The sequence below is a fragment of the Nerophis ophidion genome, linkage group LG03 (genome assembly GCF_033978795.1).
Source record: "Nerophis ophidion isolate RoL-2023_Sa linkage group LG03, RoL_Noph_v1.0, whole genome shotgun sequence".
Lineage (NCBI taxonomy): Eukaryota > Metazoa > Chordata > Actinopteri > Syngnathiformes > Syngnathidae > Nerophis > Nerophis ophidion.
Window position 1 is genome coordinate 30,329,692 of NC_084613.1, and position 12,589 is coordinate 30,342,280.

General features: G+C 37.9%; 1 protein-coding gene across 2 annotated transcripts in view; it reads left to right on the top strand.

Annotated features, from left to right (window-relative positions):
* The first annotated feature begins 577 nt into the window (after positions 1-577).
* The window catches only part of rasgrf1 (Ras protein specific guanine nucleotide releasing factor 1), an 81,311-nt gene continuing 69,299 nt past the window's right edge, over positions 578-12,589 (top strand). The window contains exon 1 of one of the 2 annotated variants that reach the window (XM_061894816.1): positions 578-1,164. In XM_061894816.1, coding sequence (XP_061750800.1) covers positions 889-1,164 — 276 coding nt within the window. In that variant the 5' untranslated portion in view covers positions 578-888. The remainder of the gene's footprint in view (positions 1,165-12,589) is intronic. The other variant, XM_061894817.1, reaches the window with a different exon arrangement.

Consider the following 12,589-nt stretch of genomic DNA (forward strand, 5'->3'; position numbering starts at 1 on the left):
CTTATAAAGGAGGGTGATTAACTGAAGCAGGTGTGCGGTACGAGTGTAGCAGGTGAACTAATGAGTAACCATAGGGATGGACAAAACAGGAAATAAACGGGTTAGACGGAGAATGAAACAAAGATGGAAAAACAAACATGTGAAGATCCAAGTCACGGATCGCAACAATTATTATAAAAATACAATGAGACAATTGGCATTGTTGCATTTCTTTTCACAGTTTATGAACTTACATTAATATTTTGTTCAAGTATTATTCAATAAGTATATTTATAAAGGATTTTTGAATTCTTGCTATTTGTATATATATATTTTTTTTAAATCTCACGTACCCCTTGGCATACCTTCAATTACCCCCAGGGGTACGCGTACCCCCATTTGAGAACCACTGACATAGACTATATGTCCTATATCGATTAGGAGAAGCAGTGGACAATTGTCTGGTCGGATGTTGCAGGTGAGGGAGGGGAGGGAAGGGGAGGGGAGTGGAGGGGAGGACTCCAGTGTGGGTGCGGGATATTGTGGAGTGGTCCCTGTCCAAGGTGCTGAAATCTGCTTCCCCAATGCATGCGTCACGTGACCTGAGCCAGCTCTGCCTCTCTCAGCATCCATCCTGCTGCTTTCTGGAGATCTTCTTCTTGTCCTCGACACACACGCATCACCCCTCCTCGACTCGGGTCTCCTGTCACCAACCAGTGGACGATGCAGACCTGCAGCCACTTCTTTTTAGGATGCCGCTGCTCCTTTTAAACGTGCCTTTCGGGGAATCTTTTTTATTTTGTATTTTTTTATTTTTTTGGGGGGGGTGGGAGAGGAATGATGTAAGGACCGTGTAAGCCGCTCGCAGAAGTCTCCTCAACCCACCCCCCACCCCAACCCCCCCAAAAGATGCAGAAGGGAATCCGGTTGAATGATGGCCATGTCACCTACTTGGGGCTTTTGGCGAGGAAGGACGGCACAAGGAGGGGGTGCTTGAGCAAGAAGAGCTCGGACAACACCAAATGGCACACAAAGTGGTTTGCGCTCTTGCAAAACATGCTCTTTTATTTCGAGAACGAGTCCAGCTCTCGGCCATCTGGATTGTACCTGTTGGAGGGATGCATATGCGACAGGGCTCCTTCGCCCAAACCCTCGCTGTCGGCCAAGGAGTGTTTGGAGAAGCAGGTGCGCGCGCACACACAAACACACACACACGCACACGCACACCACACTGTGTTGCACGTGTCATCGTGTCTTTAAACTCGCTTCCTTCTGCAAATGCATGATTTATTGTTGCTTTATTTCGTGCATAATGATCTGAAAATTGGGCAAAAAAAAAAAAAAAAAGAAGGAGGTTGCAGGTTGCTTGCCTTGCCTTGCACGTTATGTAATCCATGCATGGCATTAATGATGAGGTAACAATATTAACACCTAATGATAGCACAGCTGCAGTCTCCTCTTTGCATGCTTGCTGCGAAAATAACGGATTTTAAATGCTAATACACTTGTTAATTGTATCATGTCAAAATTTAAATGTCCAATCTGTAATTTTAAGGATTTGCAGTATATCGGTCACTTCTTTTTTTGTGTGTTGTTGAGTATTTTTTTGCTGTTGTTGTTTTTTACTTTAGATTTTTGGGATATTTTTAGGTTGGAAAGATAAAGTTGTGGGCTCAACGGCGCCACCGCGTGTTAAAGCACGTGTAATATAAAAGGACACTAATAGGTTAATTTGAAGTATCATGTTTGACAGTGTCATTTTGAAATGTACTTTATTTAAGACACAGATTATATAAAACAATACAGGATATTTTGAAGTCATTGGAAGAATTAATGGTAACACTTAAGTATGGGGAACTTAGTCTAAATAGCAAATACTTAATTTAGAGTTATTTGGACACTCGGGAACATATAAGGGTTAAGGCTGAGGTTATTGAGGGAAGACCCTTAGTTAATGGCTTACTGGTTGTATAATAAGGCCATGCAGAAGAAGGCATTATTAAGTACTTAATAATGACTAATTAAGAGCCAATATGTAACTAACTTGCATGTTGAAATCAACTAATTAATGGTGAATATGTGTTCCCCATACTAAAGTGTTACCAAAATAATAATTATATACTGCCAAACGCACTTTTGTATCTTGATGCATCAATGGTTTTATACCTAAAGCATGCCAAAATAAGTCATCATTTGCTCATTTATTGAAAAAAAAGATCTATTTGTGAGTTTTTATTACGGTTTGCCATATTTCCTCTCTTGAAAGGCCAACATTTTTGGTTTATATTTGAGAATAACCACATACAGTATGTCCAAAAGTCAGTTCTGAGAACACGTGTCTTTGTGCTGATGAAGCCGAATGCAACAAATTAGAATATAAAGAGTGTAAACAAAAAAGGCTGCACTCTTTCCTCGTGTTTTACACTTTAATGCAGGGGTATAGGGAACCTATGGCTCTAGAGCAGGGGTAGGGAACCTATGGCTCTAGAGCCAGATGTGGCTCTTCTGATGACTGCATCTGGCTCTCAGATAAATCTTAGCTGACATTGCTTAACACGATAAGTAATGAATAATTCCACTGGTAATAACAGTGTTAAAAATAACGTTCAAATTATAAAACATTCTCATGCGTTTTAATCCCACCATCCATTCTCTATCGCACCTGATCAAGAAGTCGCATTAATGGTAAAGTATTTCATTTATTATTGGTTAGCTGTGAAATAACAATGTTATTAAAAATAGTAAGAAACTTATTATACTGTAAAAATGTTGGTCTTACTTAAAAATGCACGTATTTAGTTGTATTCATGGCTCTCACGGAAATACATTTTGAAATATCTGGCTTTCACGGCTCTCTCAGCCAAAAAGGTTCCCGGCCCCTACTTTAATATCTACATTTTATTTATCCGAATAGGTCCGAGGGGGGCAAGGGAGCTCAAGGTTTCTATGGCAACATGTATTTGCATCCTATAAGAATGATGCAGTGGGGGAAAGGCAGGCCAAACTGGGAGGGAGCAGAAGTGTTGACTCATGTCGATGTGCCAATGGCATGAGCTCACCTGCGTCACATGCACTTCTCAGAATAGGTTCGGAAGTAAATGCAACACGGTTTTGATTTCATTTTTTCCAATGGAACAAACGGATGGAAGTAGGACACGTGCAGTGTGATTTATTTCGAACATGCAGATATAGTTATAATATGGTACATCATGTCCAAAAAGGAGTAGAAAGAAGCAGAGTTTCCGTGTTTTGTTGTGCGAACTTCATCGTGGAATAGTTGAAGAACTAAATAATTTACAAAAACAACATAGATTACACATTTCCAATTAAAGTCATTTTGTATGCATTAATAAGATATACTTTTTAACTGGAAATGGCAATAAGAAAATAGCAGAATGTGTTGTTTTTATTGTGAAATAGTGAAAAACAAAAAAAATGTATTGTTTAATTATTTTTTTACATTTTAAAATGTTCTAGAGCCTACAAATGTACAATAAAAAGAGCATTCTAAATGAGTATACACTGTTTAAAAAAAAAAAATGAGCACGATTTACGGTGAAATACCGGCAGCTGTGGTTGCCAGGAACTCGCCGTATAAATACAGTCATGACGTGTAGGACATTACGGTATGTGATGTGAAATCCGTTAATTATACTGTTAATAACTCTTTTGCTTACGGTAAATGACTATGAAAACAATTATATAGTGTTAACCTGTTTACAAAAAAACCTATAGAATTTTCTGTAAAATACCAGCGGCTGTAGTTACCAGGAATTCACCGTACAACAAATTAGGGCCAATTTTAGTGTTGCCAATCAGCCTATATCAAGGTGAATGTCTTCAGATGTGGGAGGAAGCCGGAGTACCCAAAGAGAACATGTGCAGTCACAGGGAGAACATGCAAACTCCACACACAGAGACCTCGAGCCCAGGAATTGAAATTAGGACTTTCTTGCTGTGAGGCACTAATGCTAACCACTGCGCCAACCTGTCACCAAAACTAGAATTTGCAAAATACCTGTGCTTCCGAGACATGTGAGCAGTACATGAGGATTTTAACTTGACAGTAATTGTACAACCTTTCACTGGACAACTCACAACATGGCCTTCCGCAACATGCTCCTTCAAGGAAGCTATTACAAATTAAAAATGGTACGTATCTGTTAAATATCTGCTTGCGACAAGTTCCAACACATTAAACACACAGAGTGGTTCGGTTCCATGTAGTTTACAATGAAGCACAGAGACATAATCCTTAATGACTGAAACAACTTGCCACAAAAATAAAATAAAACTGTCACGCCTATGGATCAAGTTTTGTTTTGGTCATGTTCGGTTTTGTTTTTTGGACACTCAGTTCCTGTTTTGCACTTCCTGGTTTGTTTTTGTTACCATGACTACTCATTAGTTTCCACCTTGTCTCCAAGTCACGCCCCAGTCCTCAGTTCTCACACCTGTTAATCATTATCATAGCTATTATTTAAGTCACAGTTGTCAAGTGTTCAGTCTGGCAACTTCATTTTACCCACGTATACCTCAACTCCTTCATGCCATTCCATGCTGTTCGTTTTTTCCACGCCACGTAAGTTTTGCTATTCATGCCACAGTGCAAGTGTTTTTGTTTTGTGTTTATAGTTATAGCCTCTGTGCTAGTCTTTTGTTTCACAGCCCAGTTTTTGTTCTCCGCCATTGTGCGCGCCCTTTGTTTGCCTTTTTTCAGTTTTCTAGTTTATTAAATAAAAATGTACTCATGTTGACGTTTCGCTTGTGCCAACTATCCTTTGCGTCATAGAAACAACCCAAGTCCAAGTCCTTGTCTGACAACATGTTGTTAGCCAAAAGTGAACAGGGCTAATGCTTTAACACAAACCCCTAAACAAGTAAAGCATGCTGTAAATTTAAATGTACACTCTGCAAAATATTTGGTTTAAAATGAATAATTATAACACCATACATTTTAGAGTATTTGCATATTTGTGACATGACAGTATTTGTGAATGTATTGTACATTGTTTTTTACACTTTCATAGTGTTTTCTAAATACGATAACCATAGTAAATCAGGCTCTTTGATTTATAGGTTTGTAGAAATTACAACTTACTCCTGTGATAAAATATTTTAGATTTTACTGTTACTATTTACCATTTGTTTGCCACAGTTTTTACTTTTTTTTTTGTGTGCATACACATCTCTGAATATTTACTATAGAAATATATACAAGGGAATGGAATATGTTATGGAAATTCAGTATTATTGTACATTATGAGTCACAGTGCAAAGCCATAAATAGGGATAGCAAACTTGTAATATGAATATAATGTGCACAAAGTTAAATGATTCATACATGACCAGTCAAAAGTTTTAGAACACCTCATTTAAAGCAACAAATAAATCCAAACATTTGACAGGTACTTCAAATTTAACCCCAATTTTGATACTGAGCATTCTTCGCGGTTGTTTGTAAATACAGCCACTGTACTTGGACAACAACCGTTTTTTACGATGTATTGTACGGAATAGAAATCAATCAACCATTGAATAAATCCAATCATTCAGCATGTAGTTAAAGTGTAGACTTTCAGCTTTAATGCCAGAGCTGTAGCAAAAATAAGCCTTTTAGCATTTAGGCATTAAAGCAACATTATAACACTGAGTGTGTCTGAAACCACACTGAAAATATACGCACTGTTTTAACACCTAAATGTAAATCATTTGAAGTATATGTAACCTATGAACATTACATGTATTAAAACAGATTGATATATTTACAATTATGTCAATTCAATCACTGAAAATGAAATGGATATTGTTTAAATATTGCAGGGGTGTCCAAAATGCGACCCACAGAGCTGCAGTTTTGTGTTGGCCCGCCGCATATGGAAAAATATTTAATAAAATCAAACAAAAGAATTAAGAAAAAAGATGTAATGCATTGAGAAAAAACACGAAATGTTTATACTAATAACTAATATTTATATGCTTTGTCAACTATAACAAAAAGCACAAATCAAGTTTTGTAGCTTAATATATAGATGTATATGAAATATATTAATATATATATACATGTGTATATATATGTATAATATGTAAATATATATATATATATATATATATATATACATTTATATGTATGTATGTATATATATATATATATATGTATATATATATATATATATATATATATATATATATATATATATATATACATACATTTATATGTATGTATGTATATATTTACATATATATATATATATATATATATATATATATATATATATATATATATATATATACATATATATATATATATATATATATATATATATATATATATATATATATATATATATATATATATATACATACATACATACATACATACATCCATACATACATATAAATATATCTCCGGCTTCCTCCCACTTCCAAAGACATGCACCTGGGGATAGGTTGATTGGCAACACTAAATTGGCCCTAGTGTTTGAATGTGAGTGTGAATGTTGTCTGTCTATCTGTGTTGGCCCTGCGATGAGGTGGCGACTTGTCCAGGGTGTACCCCGCCTTCCGCCCGATTGTAGCTGAGATAGGCGCCGGCGCCCCCCGCGACCCCGAAAGGGAATAAGCGGTAGAAAATGGATGGATGGATGGATATATATAAGTGAATTATATTTATATAGCGCTTTTCTCTAGCGACTCAAAGCGCTTTTACATAGTGAAACCCAATATCTAAGTTACATTTTTAAACCAGTGTGGGTGGCACTGGGAGCAGGTGGGTAAAGTGTCTTGCCCAAGGACACAACGGCAGTGACTAGGATGGCAGAAGCGGGAATCGAACCTGCAACCCTCAAGTTGCCGGCACGGCCACTCTACCAACCGAGCTATGCCGAGCTATATATATACATGTGTGTATATATATATATATACATGTATATATATATTGATATATATAAATTATATACATTTATATACATTATATATAAATTATATACATTTCTTGCCGACGCTAGTTTTGACTTTTCAATATCCGCACCTTTGTAGAAAAAGTTTTGAAACCCCTGAAATAATGCCTCTGTAGTGGTAACTCCTAAATTGTACATAAATATGTATTTTTGGTCAAACCTCTTGAACTAAGCTAACATTCAACACTGCTATCACATGCTGACTTAAAAAAAAAAAATTGATTTATATATTTCAAATTCATGGTGGTTGTTTAAAAAGGTGTACAAAGCAAAAGCAAAATAATTTAAAAAGTGACCGAATACTTCTGGACCATTGCTAAGTTTACAACAACATTGATAGAAAATAATGTTAGAATGTACCACTCAAATGTTTAGACATACTTAAAAATGTTGATCGGCAGTGTGAATATGAAAAACATATTTGATATTTTGTTATTGATATTAATGTAAACGGCACTATCCTTTTTGTAACATTATAAATAGATGACTTAGCAACACAACTAATAAAGCACAGCGTGCTAATGAATTGAAGACAGTACTATACTGCCTTTAAAAAATACCTTTTTTTGTTTATGTACACGATGGCGCGCCGTGGTGACATTGCTGTCTATGTGAGCCCAGGTGCATGTGAGTCAACACACACAGAGCACTTACAAGCAAAAACAGTGTGAAGAAAGAAGAGGGAGAATGGACATATTTTGACTTAAAAATTAACAATAAAGGTAAAGCTATAAACACAGATTTAAAACATAGCTGGCTAGCGGCTAACGTCGTTCCACCGTGTTTTAACTACTTCTCAGTAGAAAATTCTCACGTCGATGGCAACAAATAAACTGGTTTTCTTTTAAGTATCATCCCTGCAGGTTGAGGATAGAGCAAGCTAGTGCTGCTGAATGTAAACAAATACAAATATCAACTGTTATGTCAAGTAGAAGAGCCGTATATAGTCGCTACTACAATGATTACATCCAAATTTTCCATTATCACAAAATCTTTTGTCCTTTTTATATTAATTATCCTTCCATCCATTTTCTATCGCTTGTCCTTTTCGGGGTCGGGGGTGGTGCTGGAGCCTATTAAGTCAAGAAATACGTCCCAGGACACAGGAGAATTTTAATTATGACCAATGTATGATCCCCTAACTACTTGGTATTTGATTGATAACTACATTTGTGGAATCATCCAAAACTAATGTACAGCATCCAAACTACAAAAGAATAAGTGATTATTACATTTTAACAGAAGTGTAGATAGAACATTTTAAAACAGAAAGTAAGCAGATAACAACATTAAAGGATTAGGTAAATTAATAATCCATTCATTTTTTTACCTCTTTTTCTTCATAATTTTCGGAATCAAAAAATGACACAATGTGTTCCTGTATATGTCAGCAGCCAAATTAGGAGCCTTTGTAACCCGTTTGCTTACTTAATACTCAAAGAAGTGGTCAACAATGATCACTATCTTATTTAGTGACTAAATTGTTTTTTAATTGCAACAAGAAACTCATGTTTAATGCAGGTGTGTCAAACTCATTTTAGATCGGGGGCCACATGAAGAAAAATCTACTCCCAAGTGGGCCGGACTGGTAAAATAACGGCACAATAGCTTCAAAATAAAGACAACTTTAGATTGTTTTCTTTGTCCTTGTTTTGTTGTTGTTGTTGTTGTTGTTGTTGTTGTTGTTGTTGTTGTTTTTACACTTACATGTTGCGGTTAATAGTATTGTATCTTTATTTGTCATTATTTTTACTTTCTGAATAAATAATGTAATAATGTTGATCAGTCAACTCATTGGTGTTCATTTTCAATCTATCAAGTTAAAAAAAATTATATCAAAATCAAATTACAGTTTGTTATTTATGTAGTTTGATCATTTTCCTCGACTGGTGCACTAACATCATGATACAAAGAATACAAAGATACAAAGAATTGTTATTGTGACATCCAGTGGACACATTTAGAACAGCAGATTATTTCATTAAAAAATGTCAGGTTCATTTTTATACTTAGCAAACTCATCCCGCAGGCCGGCTAAAAACCTGTTCACTTTTGACACCCCTGTTTTGATGTATCATCATTTTTATTGTTAAAGGGGAACATTATCACAATTTCAGAAGGGTTAAAACCAATAAAAATAAGTTCCCAGTGGCTTATTTTATTTTTCGAAGTTTTTTTCAAAATTTTACCCATTACGCAATATCACGAAAAACTGCTTCAAAGTGCCTGATTTTCACCATCGCTATATCCACCCATCCATATTCCTGTGACGTCACTGCGTGATGCCAATACAAACAAACATGGCGGATAGAACAGAAAGATATAGCGAAATTAGCTCGGATTCAGACTCGGATTTCAGCGGCTTAAGCGATTCAACAGATTGCGCATGTATTGAAACGGATGGTTGGAGTGTGGAGGCAGATAGCGAAAACGAAATTGAAGAAGAAACTGAAGCTATTGAGCCATATCACGACAGACCACGGCAACGAGGACGAATTCGGCGATCGCCTTCTAACCAACGATTGCATCTTTTGACAACTGGTGCAACTTGAATCCGTCGATTGGTATGTGTTTGTTAGGCATTAAATGTGGGTGGAGGGAAAGTTTGGATGCAAATATAGCTACAAATGAGGCATAATGATGTCAATATGTACATACAGCTAGCCTAAATAGCATGTTAGCATCAATTAGCTTGCAGTCATGCCATGCGCAGATATGTCTGATTAGCACATAAGTCAATAACATCAACAAAACTCACCTTTGTGATTTTGTTGACTTTATCGTTGGAAATGCATCTGCTTTGAGTGTCGCTGGATATCCACACATCCCTGTCGTAGCATCGCTATCGTCGGTAGTGATGCTACGACAGAACAAAACAAACGAGGGACTTTCGCATCTTTGGACCACTGGTGCAACTTGAATCCGTCGATTGGTATGTGTTTGTTTGGCATTAAATGTGGGTGGAGGGAAAGGCTGAATGCAAATATAGCTACAAATGAGGCATAATGATGTAATATGTACAAACAGCTAGCCTAAATAGCATGTTAGCATAGATTAGTATGCCGTGACCATTGATATGTCTGATTAGCACACTCCACGTAAGTCAAATTGAATCCGTCCCTGATCGTGTTGTTACACCCTCCGACAACACACCGACGTGGCATGATGTCTCCAAGCTACGGAAAACAGTCGAAAAAACGGAAAATAACAGAGCTGATTTGACTTGGTGTGTGTAATGTGTTTGAGAAAATGGCGGATTGCTTCCTGTTGTGACGTCACGGGTGAAAGGTCATTGCTCCGACAGCGAACAATTGAAAGGCGTTTTAATCGCTAAATTCCCCCTTTTAGAGTTCGGAAATCAGTTAAAAAAACATATGGTCTTTTTTCTGAAAAATCAAGGTATATATTGACGATTACATAGGTCTGGTGATAATGTTCCCCTTTAAAATAAAGCCAAAAGTGAAATATTTTTGTGGTTCCCCTAATGTTGAAAAGTATTGGAAAGTATTGAAATACATTTTGGTACGGGTACCAAAAAGCAAACTCAACCCACAATAATACAATTTAGAATGATCATCTTATAATTTGTCTTCTTGAATTCTACTACATTGAAAAGCAGGGGTCTCAAGCTCAATTTACCTGGGGGCCACTGGACGCAGAGTCTGGATGAGGCTGGGCCGCGAGAAAAGATTTCTTTAAAAAAAATGTTTGCATACTCCTCAGCATGTCTAGTTGTATAAAGATGTTTCAAATTGTATACCTTGTGCAAATAATCAATCAATCAATCAATCAATGTTTACTTATATAGCCCTAAATCACTAGTGTCTCAAAGGGCTGCACAAACCACTACGACATCCTCGGTAGGCCCACATAAGGGCAAGGAAAACTCACACCCAGTGGGACGTCGGTGACAATGATGACTATGAGAACCTTGGAGAGGAGGAAAGCAATGGATGTCGAGCGGGTTTAACATGACACGTCAGGGTGCCCCTGTGTTCAGGGGATGGTGTAGCGCGGTTGGTAGAGTGGCCGTGCCAGCAACCTGAGGGTTCCTGGTTCGATCCCCACCTTCTACCAATCTCATCACGTCCGTTTCGTCCTTGAGCAAGACACTTCACCCTTGCTCGTGATGGGTTCTGGTTTGGTCCTTGTATGGCAGCTCCCACCATCAGTGTGTGAATGTGTGTGTGTGAATGGGTGAATGTGGAAATAGTGTCAAAGTGCTTTGAGTTCCTTAAAAAGGTAGAAAAGCGCTATACAAGTACAACCCATTTATCATTTACTGATTTGCCGCTTTTCCACTAACGCAGGGGTAGGCAACCCAGAATGTTGATAGACCATTTTGGACCCAAATAACACAACTCTGTCAAGCGCCATACATATAAAACTTGCAGGCCGCATTCATATTAAGGTGGGGGCCGCGAAATAACGTCTCATGGGCCGCAATTGCCCCTCGTATCTGAGACCTCTGTTCAAGAGCATGCCGGTCGCTGATACTTTGCTCTCGAAAGCATCTTTTTTCCCACGTCCTGATGGGACGTGCCAGAAACAGATCCTCCTTTGACAGCAGCATGAAAACCTAATGAATGTGAAGATGGTGGAGCAGCCAGTACAAGTTTGCGGGGTCAACATCAGCGGGGCAAAAAGATTGGGGCGGTGTGGTAAACATGGTTGACCCTTCTGAGGCTTAGACAGAGGAGCGTCCATTCTGAAAGAGGCGTGTATGGAAAACAGCCATCATTCCCAATTAGCTGCTGCGTGCGCTGCAAAATAAACAAAGAAACATGCGCGCTTGACAAGACTGAAGTGACACTACAAAAAAACTAAACGCAACGACAACAGCCCGACTGTACACGCCGAGCGGAGTTGCTAGGAAACAGGTAGCCGGTCGTACACTTACATAACTGGTCATGGCTCCAGCAGCCTCCCTGTCTTGTGGCATTTCCACTTTGAGACTGGAGAGAGACATCCCAGGGACAGAGATGGAGGAGTCTTCCCCTTGCTGCATGCATCTAACTGCATCCATGCAGGAGAAGATGTGGCCCTCGCATGGCTTTTTTTTAATTATTTTTATAAATCGGCCTCCTATCCAATGCAGGAGGGACGCAGTGATGCAAACGCAAAGACATAAGCAACTTTGGCGTGGAATGTAGACAACGACGTTCATTTAGAAAAGAGGGGTCAACTTTGATATTCTTTACCGAGACCGTATTTTTTGTCCCTTTAGATATATATATATATATATATATATATATATATATATATATATATATATATATATATATATATATATATATATATATATATATATATATATATATATATATATATATATATATATATATAGGGCTTCAAGGTGGGAGAGGGGTTAGTGCGTCTGCCTCACAATACGAAGGTCCTGCAGTCCTGGGTTCAAATCCAGGCTCGGGATCTTTCTGTGTGGAGTTTGTATGTCCTCCCCGTGAATGCGTGGGTTCCCTCCGGGTACTCCGGCTTCCTCCCACCTCCAAAGACATGCACCTGGGGATAGGTTGATTGGCAACACTAAATTGGCCCTAGTGTGTGAATGTGAGTGTGAATGTTGTCTGTCTATCTGTGTTGGCCCTGCGATGAGGTGGCGACTTGTCCAGGGTGTACCCCGCCTTCCGCCC